Source organism: Atheta coriaria, unplaced genomic scaffold, assembly GCF_025399875.1.
Source record: "Atheta coriaria isolate IRGN ID8LTWV9N9 unplaced genomic scaffold, Caltech_Dcor_3.1 hic_scaffold_7_pilon, whole genome shotgun sequence".
In the NCBI taxonomy this organism is placed as follows: Eukaryota; Metazoa; Arthropoda; class Insecta; order Coleoptera; family Staphylinidae; genus Dalotia; species Dalotia coriaria.
The window spans coordinates 8904805-8916509 of NW_027045449.1; the positions used below are offsets into that span (position 1 = coordinate 8904805).

General features: G+C 35.3%; 2 protein-coding genes across 5 annotated transcripts in view; one reads left to right on the forward strand and one right to left on the reverse strand.

Moving 5' to 3' along the window:
* Nucleotides 1-2936: 2936 nt before the first annotated feature.
* Nucleotides 2937-5997, forward strand: LOC135795570 (xaa-Pro dipeptidase-like). 2 transcript variants are annotated; one of them, XR_010549091.1, is made up of 3 exons: nucleotides 2937-2971; nucleotides 5529-5680; nucleotides 5745-5997. XR_010549091.1 is itself a non-coding variant. In XM_065307285.1 (3 exons), exons 1-3 carry the CDS (start codon nucleotides 2953-2955, stop codon nucleotides 5794-5796), a joined length of 237 nt encoding a protein of 78 aa, XP_065163357.1. In that variant the 5' UTR covers nucleotides 2937-2952; the 3' UTR covers nucleotides 5797-5997. The 2 variants fall into 2 exon arrangements, 1 of the variants encoding a protein (XP_065163357.1); XM_065307285.1 differs by having other exon boundaries at nucleotides 2937-2985.
* Nucleotides 5998-9799: 3802 nt separating this feature from the next.
* The window catches only part of LOC135795732 (extracellular sulfatase SULF-1 homolog), a 33727-nt gene continuing 31821 nt past the window's right edge, over nucleotides 9800-11705 (reverse strand). For 2 of the 3 annotated variants that reach the window (XM_065307503.1, XM_065307504.1), the window contains exons 8-10: nucleotides 11455-11652; nucleotides 11187-11259; nucleotides 9800-11053 (exon numbers count right to left, since the gene is read on the reverse strand). In XM_065307503.1, the coding sequence (XP_065163575.1) occupies nucleotides 10960-11053; nucleotides 11187-11259; nucleotides 11455-11652 (365 nt within the window). In that variant the 3' untranslated portion in view covers nucleotides 9800-10959. The remainder of the gene's footprint in view (nucleotides 11054-11186; nucleotides 11260-11454; nucleotides 11653-11705) is intronic. The other variant, XM_065307505.1, reaches the window with a different exon arrangement.

Consider the following 11705-nt stretch of genomic DNA (forward strand, 5'->3'; position numbering starts at 1 on the left):
CTCTTAATATCATTATTGTTTTATTATTTTTTTATTCTTTTAATATTCTTTCATAATTTAAAAAAAATCCTTGCCAATTTAGATTAATTTATTATTTATTTATTTTATTCTTAAAAAAAAAATTGTTCCGAATATCTACCAAATCATCCTTACCCAGTATTTTTAATCTTCGTTTGATTCACAGGTATAAGTGATAAACGTTATTCGCGAGGGACCTGGAGAGGTGTAACGAAATACTTATCGAGTGCGGGTTGCGACGCGTTTTAATTTAACAATTTTATTGAATCGCGATAAATTAGCTACCGAAGGAGGGTCGTGCCTTGTCCCCTTTCACCTGTTAGGGAAAGTACGCGGTGTTTATAAATATTTATCCGAATATGCGACAAATCGAGTGCGGGACGCGATTAAAAATCGGAAAGTATTGCGTAATCCGTATTGCTCTATTATAATGCGCGATAAAAACAATTCCACTTCCATGAAGGTTTGTACGGGGCCTCAACGGACTTCAAGCATCCTACCAGCGGTTTGGACTCAAGATTGTATTAAAATATCAACGCCTTAAGTAGTGAGTACACCTGACACCAAACTGGCTGTCTTGTATCTTTATGCGTTCAGTGCGCGACATTCTCTGCAGTTATAGCTCCGCTAATAAAATTGCTAATAATTTATTAAATGAGTAAAAAGGTGTTGCTACCAAGTGAAAAACATTCCTCGAGGCACTCACAAGTAAGTTTCTTGCAGTATTTTCGTTTGCGCCTTTTTTTAACCCTGTTATTCGTAAAATTTGCACGCTGCATTGTTTTTTACGGCGTTAGACACGTTTTTGCAATATGATCGATTCAAACTTCGTTTTCACGTTCGCAACCACCAAGTTGCATCGTCATCTAACAGAAATCATGTACTAATAGGAATATTTGGATGTAATTTATTTGCGCAATCGACATGAGCTACGGGGGACCACAGTTTCAGCTTCGCGAGGTGTGCGCGGCGGCCTTATCAGTTGTTTGTCTGCTTTTCACATGTTTCAAACGTTCACTTTACGGCAGTAGAGTGCCAATTTTACAGCATTATCCTGATGAAAATCTTCAATCTTTCACAATCAACAATTCGTTGGTAGCTATACTCTTTTAGTTTAAGAATATGAATTTTGAAAATCGCCGAAAAAAGTATCAAGCACCCCCCCTTGACAATTTTTCTTAAGATGTAAAATTTCATCTCTCAGATTTCGGTTTAACTATCCTATCTGATAGGGTGGTCCGTAGATTAAGACATGCGATCAGATCTTATTTATCTCTTTTAGTTTACGAGATATTCGCGATTGAATAAAATGGGCAAAAAGAATTGCAAAATGTCACTTTTTAGCACTTTTAGTCGCGTTTTTCGACCTTTACTGTAGGAAATGGTATTTTATATCTTTATCTGATAGAGTTGGGGAAGTTGATAAATATTTTTAAAGGTTAGATGGCGCTTATGATGTACAGTTTTGCATTAAATATTGCTTGTTGGTGACGTGAAGGTGCACACCGTGTCCGTGGCATGGATCACGCGATTTCGCGCAAGGGATAAGTTTGTTTACCTGCAGGTATCGAATCTTTATTTCGTGGAATCAAAACACACCGTTACTGTTTATTATATTTATTAGGATCGTAATTTTAAGCAAATATTCTTCAATTTATTCATGAATCTAACTAGCAATTTTATTTTAATTCTAATACATTTTTATTATCTGCAGGACTAATGTGTTCCCTGGTAAAGGAAAAACGATGCATGTTCAAATTAAATATCTCTTAAATATTTGATTTAAAATCGGGCAATCTGTCAGCATAAGAAATCAGAATTACGCAAATCGAATTGTATTTTTTTATTATCTTTAATAAATCCTAGAATTTCGAAACTACTGTATAACATATGAACGTAGCATGGACTGAAAATTGTAAAGTAAAGCATTGTGTTTGGTGGGCACATATACATACCTGTATCGCATTGCCGTGTGTCGTCCGTTGCCAGCACCTCACGCCGCATGTTGCTGCATCTTAGTTTAGTTTTGATCACAGGTAAACTGCCAAATGCAATTCGCGCATAAGGTCGCGTTCCATCGACGCGCCGCCGAGTTTGCGCATCTATTGCAACTGACGCACAAGGTCGCGTGCGATCGACCCGCCGGCTTTGCGCACCTCTTGTTTTCTTATCATAAACTGCCTCGTCGTTACTTATGCAGCTTGCGGCCAGTTTTGTGCCGGTCGTTGGTTGATCCAGACGTATTTTGCGCGACTCGTATTGTTTATCCGGACTTCTACTTTCCAATTCGAATTATATTCAATCATCAATTGACTAATTAATTGTAACTTGACTTTAGTACAACTTTAGTATTGTTATTTATTATTTAGCGTAAATTGTATCGCGGCTATGTTGTTTTACCTGTTGTGAAGTGCCGTCGGCTATCTTCCAATTGGTGGAGTACTATTTATTTTTATTCTGCCCTTGCGTAAATAACATTGGACTTCATTAAAGTTAATGATAAATGTAATTGGTTTAGTTTTCATTCTAAGCGTCTGTCGGTATCCATTATAACGTCGCGTTCGCCGTAGTGTTCGCCTTTCAAGCGCTTCATGGCCGCCCTTGATATCTCAGCTCCGTTGCAAACAATACGGTCTTAAAACCTAATTAATATAGTAAATTCATATAAACGTGTGCATCTTTTATTAAATTCAAATTAAAATCTAAGCCTTTCTTACTTGTGCCGATATTGCCAGCTAGCATTGTGTTCAATCTTCTGACTATTGACGCTTATCGGTGTTTGTTTACAACTAGTGTGTTCTTATCTCGTTCGCCGTGTGGAATGGAACGATTTTTTTAACATTCTTTTATTTTGCATTTTATACCAACGTGTTTAACTTTTATTTATTTATTATAGTAATTGAGAAGAAATACCGAAGGGGCCAGTGACGTTCCATGAGTTACAATACACAGGGTGAGAGTTCATGGGTGAGATTATAATTAAATTCTTCATTTCATGGGCATAGTTCAGTTTCGCGTCATTGTAATTGTCATTCCGGTTTGAATTAATATGAATTTAATACATTGCCCGCCTGGTAAATGCTTATTCTTACCGATGTTTAATGTTTACACTGGAATGCCCCTGATATGCGAATTTATTGACATTTCTTTTCGGTTTGCTCTCCCGACTGATGTGAGATGCTAGGCCTGTTGGTGCATGAAAATAAAACAGATAAAAATATATTTATTCCGTACCCTACAACTTGCACACGATAATTGTTTGACTTCTACTTATTTATCGGCGTTAGTATTTCTATTCTTTAGATTAAATATTTCATTGAATTATTTTGATTTGTTCTTACCGCAATTTTACTTGATCGGGAATTTCACTTCAGTACAGTTCAACCATTTTCCAAATTTCGAGTTTTGTAGTGTCGATTCTTGCGAACAATTCTGGTTTTAATACAAATCCATTCTCTGATATGTTTCCTACTTGGCTTCAATACTTGTTCTACGATTCTCATTCTTAAGATTTGCACTCCTGGTAAGTCTCATCATATTTTTATGTACTTAGAATATGTACAGTATGTATGTATGTTTGATACTTCTGATTGTCAGTATTAGGTACATTTTTGTATATTTTCGTTATTCTATGCGAACTCTGCGACCTAGTAACTTTAGCGGGGCGTCAAAAAATGCAGAATTAAAATCTCCGCCGGGTGGTATTTGTGAGCGGTAGAAGTGATTCGATTCAGGGCACCTTACGAGGCTAGCGGTAAAAGTGACTCGTGTTCAGGGCACCGTAGGAACCCGCCAAAAATTTGAATGAAAGGGTGATTTTTGTCACCCCTTGCGCTAGGAATTGTAGTTTTTTTGTTATAACACGCGCACGCGGTGTCACAAATAGTTTGAAAAAATTTTGTAAGATGCAGAATTTAATTGTGCGTCTCCCAGTATTTAAATATAATACTAGAAAATTCCGTTCCGCGAGTTATTTTGAATGTTGTGTGTATACGCACTTGTACTCGTTGCGCTAGGAATTGTGGTTATATTGTTATAACACGGGAACGCGGTGTCATAATTAGTTTGAAATAATTTTGTAAGATGCAGAATTTAATTCTGCATCTCTCTGTATTTAAGTATATTACTAGAAAATTCCGTAACGCGACTTATATTGAATGTTGTGTATATACGCACTAGTACTTGTTGCGCTTGGAATTGTGGTTATATTGTTATAATACGGGAACGCGGTGTCATAATTAGTTTGAAACAATTTTACTAGATGCAAAATTTAATTCTTCATCTCCCTGTATTAAAAGTTATTGCTAGAAAATTTCGTAACGCGAGTTATATTGATAGTTGTGTGTATACGCACTAGTATTCGTTGTGCTAGGAATTGTAGTTTTTTTTAGCATAACACGCGAACGCGGTATCACAATTAGTTCGAAATAATTTTGCTAGATGCAGAATTAAATCCTTTATCTCCCTGTATTGAAAAATATTGCTAGAAAATTGCGTAACGCGAGTTATATTGTCAGTTGTGTGCATACCCACTAGAACTCGTTGTGCTAGGAATTGTAGTTTTTTAGCATAACACGCGAACGCGGTATCACAATTAGTTCGAAATAATTTTGCTAGATGCAGAATTAAATCCTTTATCTCCCGGTATTGAAAAATATTGCTAGAAAATTCCGTAACGCGAGTTATATTGATAGTTGTGTGTATACGCACTTGTACTCGTTGTGCTAGGAATTGTCGTTTTTTTAGCATAACACGCGAACGCGGTATCACAATTAGTTCGAAATAATTTTGCTAGATGCAGAATATAATTCTTTATCTCCCTGTATTAAAAGTTATTGCTAGAAAATTCCGTAACGCGAGTTATATTGTCAGTTGTGTGTATACGCACTTGCACTCGTTGTGCTAGGAATTGTCGTTTTTTTAGCATAACACGCGAACGCGGTATCACAATTAGTTAGAAATAATTTTGCTAGATGCAGAATTAAATCCTTTATCTCCCGGTATTGAAAAATATTGCTAGAAAATTCCGTAACGCGAGTTATATTGATAGTTGTGTGTATACGCACTTGTACTCGTTGTGCTAGGAATTGTCGTTTTTTTAGCATAACACGCGAACGCGGTATCACAATTAGTTCGAAATAATTTTGCTAGATGCAGAATATAATTCTTTATCTCCCTGTATTAAAAGTTATTGCTAGAAAATTCCGTAACGCGAGTTATATTGTCAGTTGTGTGTATACGCACTTGCACTCGTTGTGCTAGGAATTGTCGTTTTTTTAGCATAACACGCGAACGCGGTATCACAATTAGTTCGAAATAATTTTGCTAGATGCAGAATTAAATCCTTTATCTCCCTGTATTGAAAGTTATTGCTAGAAAATTCCGTAAAGCGAGTTATATTGATAGTTGTGTGTATATGCACTAGTACTCGTTGCGCTTGATATTGTAGTTTTTTTAGCATAACACTAATTTATGTATATGTATATTTCATTTTCATAAATATTTTCCAGTTGTTGGATGAAGCATTGGCTAATCCTGAGATAGCCAAGTTTATCAATAAGGACCAACTGGAGAGATTCCGTAGTTCTGGTGGAGTGCGTTTTGAGGATAATTTATTGATTACTGAAGATGGATGTGTCAACTGGACTGAAGTTCCAAGAACGTATGTTATATTTTGGAAATAATATTTTATATTTTACCAATCTGTTATTCATTCTGTTTTATAGTGCCCAAGAAATTAAAGATTGGATTGCCGGCGATGATTCCAAATACGATTGAATGAATTTACAACATTTTGAAGCTGTTATTGATATAATTTTTGTTTATTTTGTTAAAAGTTATAAAAAGAATATTATATAATTGCATATTATTATTCTATTTTCTTGCTTGTATTGTTAAAAACGCTGTATATATTGAGAAATTGAATTTGTGGTGTGTCATGTTTCAATAAAATTGTTGTTTTATATTTTTAACTATAAATTTTGATTGTTTTATTTGTTCCAAACGGGGAACATAACTCGCAACACCGTTACTCCTTTAATTAATTCATAAATCCCTTAAACTTTAATGGAAATGTCACTGCTAGATATGGAAAATAGTTCAAAATCAATTTTATATTGTATCAATATTTATTTAAAAACGGTATCAGTAGTGTCATCTATCCACGAGTAACTAAACTACGCCCGCTATTCAAGATTGCTGGAGATTTTGCCTCCTCAACTTCATAAGTGATCCCATTATTCAAAAGAATTTTGTCACCAATTTCACGGATTTCCTGACAAAATTTGTCGGTGAAAAACTTGCTGAAATGTTGCTGCTCATCTGTCTGTCGTATTGAACGCAGAAAGTGGACATAGGTAAAGTTAACGCCACCTCTAATTTTAATTTTCATCATAAAAGTATATCTTTGCTCTTTTATAACAAAACTTTTCTTTTAAAAAAAATTCTTTTTGAAGCTATTTTTGATGATTTTCAATAATGATGCCACCTTTTGTAGTAGAATTTTTCTGTTGATCAAATTATGTAGTTCTTAATTTTCTAGTCTTTTGTTGTCGATCCCTTCAGAATTTGAAAACCGAATATGTTGAATAGATTTTTAAACAATACTTTTTCCCGCCATTACTATTTACCGCTCTTTCAAATTTTCTGCGATCCGAATACCAAAACTGAGTTTCGACTGCTTGAGTCCAATTTTTGTGTCATTTTGCCTCCAAAGTCGACAAAATAAAAGATGGAATATTAGATCGCAGAAAGAGAGATTGATAAAGCTCGCGGCACCAGAAGCTGTGCTGCCTCTGTGCGTGACGGACCGAAGCTCAAAACTTTTTGGTTGTTTCTAATCGATAGATGGCACTAGTACGTAACTTTTCAAAATAAATGGTTTTAAGGAATCGTTAAATAAGTGATCGGGTAGAAATAAGAGAAATAATTATAATTAGAAACTTAAAATATTCTTTATTAAAGAAACACACAAGCATACATTTAGACAGTAATAATCACATAAGCACAAGATAATGAAATTTAATCTGATGCAAGAATGTCCCTTCTACGATGTCAGACTCAGGTGCAAAATCCCAAAACAAGCAAAATTAGTCTGTTGAACACAAAAATGCAATTTATGGTTAATTTGCGAGATAATCACAAGAGTGAATTGTGGAAACATAAAGAAATTAAATACTTACAACTAATGCAAAGAACATGTGCTTCTAATGATGTCAAACTCAGGTAAACTCCTAAAAACAAGCAAAAATAGTCTTTCGAATACAAAAATGTAATTTATGTTAATTTGTGAAATTTATCACAAGAGTTAATAGGAAATACAAAGAAATTAAATACTTACAAACTGATGAATGGTTCTTTCACGACACCAGACCTGATGCAAAATCCCTAAACCGCAAAAATCAAGCCTTCGAAACATAAAAATGCAATTTTGGGGTCAATTTGTGAGATAATTACAAAAGTTATTTAGGTAAATGATAAAGAAATTAAATACTACAAACGCAAGAATGAGCCCTTCTACCAGCTATCAGACCACAAAACTTAAAACTATAAAAATCAGTCCAGAACATAAATGCAATTTTAGTCAATTTGTGAGGATACCAAAGAAATGATAAAGAAATTAAATACTTACAATCTGATGCAAGATTGGTCCTTCTACGATGTCAGACTAAGTGCAAAAAATCTCTAAAAACAAGCAAAATTAGTCTTTCGAACACAAAAATGCAGTTAATTTGTGAAATATTCACAAGAGTTAATTAGAAAATGATAAAGAAATTAACACTTACAAACTGATGCCATCAGACTCAGATGCAAAACTCAAAAACCATAAAAATCAAGCCTTCGAACATAAAAATGCAATTTTGGGGGTCAATGTAAACCCGAAAAAATACAAACATTTCACGAGTACGAGTGAAAAATTCACCCTTTAATGCGAATTTTTGTGGGTTCCTACGGTGCCCTGAACACGAGTCACTTTTACCGCTATACTCGTAAGGTGCCCTGAATCGAGTCACTTCTACCGCTAACAAATACCACCCGATGGAGAATTTCATTCAGCATCTCTAAACACCACGCTGAAGTTAGTGAGCCGCCTTGATCGCGCGTAAACCCGAGAAAATACAAACATTTCACGAGAAAGGGTGAAAAATTCACACAATCAAATACAACCCAACTGAGAATTTAAAATTAAATCACATTTAAGTAGAGGGATACTAGACAAGATGAGATAAGCATGTTCGCAGCCATAACAAGACAAGATATCGTTCTAACCCGGCGTAAGCAAAGTCGATTTAACTGCACGGAAACGATAAATATAGAAATTATGCACCGTTTACCGTTCTTTTTCGGTTTCCACGCAGAACATTGTCCCCAACAAAATACCGAACACCACGACAGATCTACCGCAATTAAACGAAATAATATCACAACAAGCATTGCAAGAGGGCTTCATGCTGCCTGTATCTCGCGACCGTGCAGTGTAAACAAGTTGATAGCACGCGGTCATCAAGCAATACGCACAAAAAACGCACAGAAAATTAACGGTTTTGTATATTCGATTCCCGATTATCTTCCAATAAAACAATAAACACGTCAGTAATAATGAAATACAATCAAATAAACACGATTTACCTAATTACAAACTCAAAACACAAGATAACAGCCGCAAAAACAAGTTCAACCCAACGAACGATCGGCACAAAACTGCGCTGAACACATCGCGCATCAGAGGCGGCACACGCCAACACGCGGTAATATTGCGCGCACGCCGCAATAAATCGCGCACAATTTGCAACAAACAACAACAAATCCATCCATGCTACATATTAAAGTCAACTGAAGAACATACCCCAGGTATTGTCACATATGCACATAGAAACTATACAGCCACTTGCGACAGTACTAAATATATGCAAATTCGAACAAACTATAAAAGTCGTGCAAAATATAACAACAACAACGATACGACAGTTTATGATAAGAAAGCAAGAGATGCGCAAAGCCGGCGCGTCGATGCACAATACATGCCATCAAAACTGAACTAAAATATGCTGCATGAAGAGATTGCAACGCAACACAAAAAAGTTGTTTATACACAAACGCAGAATATAAAAATTAAAATAAAAACAAACTGTCTGTAACTCAATCAATGTAAAAGTTAAAAGATACTTACGCCAGTAGGATGGGTAATCCTAATAATTCCGCATCTTTAGGCGTCGCGCTGAAGTTACTGAACCGCCGAGGTCGCGTGTAATCCCGAAAAAATACAAACATTTCACGAAATCGGGTGAAAAGTCACCCTTTTATGCAATACACACTGACAATAACAATGCTACAGTCGTATACGTCTGGACCCAACAGAGACCGGCACGAAACTGGCCACAAGCAACGAACAACAGTTTATGATAAGAAAGTAAAAGCAATGCGCGTTGACGGCACGCGACCTTGCGCGCGAATTGCATTTAGCACGTTACCTGCGATAAAAACGAAACTAAGATGCGGCAACGTGCGGCGTGAGGGGATGGCAACGGCGATACACCGGAATGCGATAAGAAAGTGTATATTGTGTGCAAAACAAACACAATTCTCGTGTTGAATTTTCACGTTTGCCGATAAATATAGAAATAAACAATACAATTCTATTTTATGATTTTTAGTTCATGCTAGTGACATCTATGAATTATGCAGATAGTACCCAGCAATATATATTATTAAAAGTATACAGAAACAAACTAAGTAGAGATATAGGTTTTTGATATTGGGAATTAAGTAATATCATTGCATGTTTCGTTTACAGCAGGTTTATTTAATATAATATTTGTCAGAAGCAGCCAATAAAAGCGTCGAAAACGGCACTATAATTCTGCACCAGTATACTGTCCTTATCATACAATTAATACTTTAGTCATTGCATCTTGATTTATGGGTATTTGCGTTTAATGATTACTAAACATGTCTACCGCTAGTCGTTACGCATCGATTACAATCTGTTCTTAACATGTTAAATTGATTATCTTACAATAAACTCTCTTTGGTTCACAATCTGATGTTTTTGCCATTGTCACAAGTTCATCATCAAGTACCCTAACATGTGTAGCCTCTTTTGATTCCTTAATTTTATCGCACCACCAACTATTCCATTAGTATATACATCCTTTACATCTATAAACAGCACGACTATTGATTGACATAACTTTGTTGGAATATAATACTAGCTTATAACATAGAGATGTTTATTTGAAGATTATAGTTTAGGATGCTCGTAGTTCGTAAATAAATTATATCGACATAATAGTCATTATATGTATACGTAATTGTACATTAAGATAAATTAGTAGAAAATAATTAGAATAATTATAATTCATTTGACCATTCAATTGTGTCTGATAACACAATTGCATTCTACGTTCGTCTACTACAAGACAATATCACATTAACTGTATGTACTCCGGATGATCAATGCGTTACAATAAAAGATTATTGTTTGTGGGGCAATTAATTGTAATTAATACCAACATTGTTAACTTGGAGATCAAGTCAAAACGCTTCAAAGTTTATCACTGAAGCATTTCTTGAGATATGAATTTTAAAACAAAATAACCACTACAAATACAGAGAATTCAAATGTTTAGACCTCCATGCTGACTGCACTTGTAGAAAACACTTAAAGCTTGAAGCATTTTACGAGTACATTTGTTTAATTCAGAGCATTGTTGCATATAGATATTTGTACACTTCCAAAACGTACTCATTGAATTCAGTAATCTCATATGTTCGAATACTAGTGCCTAGCTAGTACACCTCAACAAAAAAAGAACTCTATGAACATTGATATGAACATAATCATAACTTCCTCAATTGTAGAATCACAAATAAATTGCTTTTGTTCAGTCGTGTCAGTCGTTGTCGTCTCGATGGCAACGTTAAGTTCTTGCGATGAATCGATTACCATTGCGCCGCACCGTTTGTGCCATTAAGTAGCTGGTCGCGTTTTCTGCGATCGCGCCACGAGGGTCGCGATTGTCTGCGACGCCAGGATCTGCAATCATAATTCTTTTATAATTATTCATACAAATAAATACGTACAATTAAATATACCAACACCTATGATACATACAACTAAAAAACACTTAAAATAAAACTGGTTGATGATTGACCTAAACAATACTCACTTTGGTATCTTAATTAGTCTACTGTGACGATCATTATAGGACCTGTGAGTGGACAATGGCAGAGTTCTCGCCGCTAATTTACACACACAAAAATTACAATGAGTTAGTATTTCCACAAGATGAGAATGATCAAGGTGTTAAATACGAAATGAAAATGTTATGTACGTAGATACAATGAGAATATTAATGGATGCAAGCAGACAACTAGAGGCTAAAGCAATTATACGCCCAAGGATATACACAATATTGTTTTACTTCAAGTGCCTACCATTAAAATCTTCAACTTTACGCCTTCGTTGAGGTTGTGGTAAAAATGGCGCCATGCCATTCACTTTGTATCTTTGCGGAAACGAACCAACAGTACAACTTCTTCCTTTGCAGGCCATCAGTTCCATCAGTTGATCATGCAGATAACTCTTTTCTTCAGGACGTAACTGCTCGAAACGATTCGTCAATTCGAAAGGATCTACAAGTTGATAATATGCGGATGTTAACTTTAAGTCATATATGATTTAAGAT

What these genes read in the sequence shown, in the direction of transcription:
- LOC135795570 (XM_065307285.1), top strand. Translation starts at nt 2,953, where the DNA reads ATGAGTTACAATACACAGGGTGAGAGTTCATGG. An exon ending in CACAGGGTGAGAGTTCATGG is followed by an intron (nt 2,986 to 5,528) that starts GTGAGATTATAA and finishes AATATTTTCCAG; the next exon opens with TTGTTGGATGAAGCATTGGC. An exon ending in TGGACTGAAGTTCCAAGAAC is followed by an intron (nt 5,681 to 5,744) that starts GTATGTTATATT and finishes TCTGTTTTATAG; the next exon opens with TGCCCAAGAAATTAAAGATT.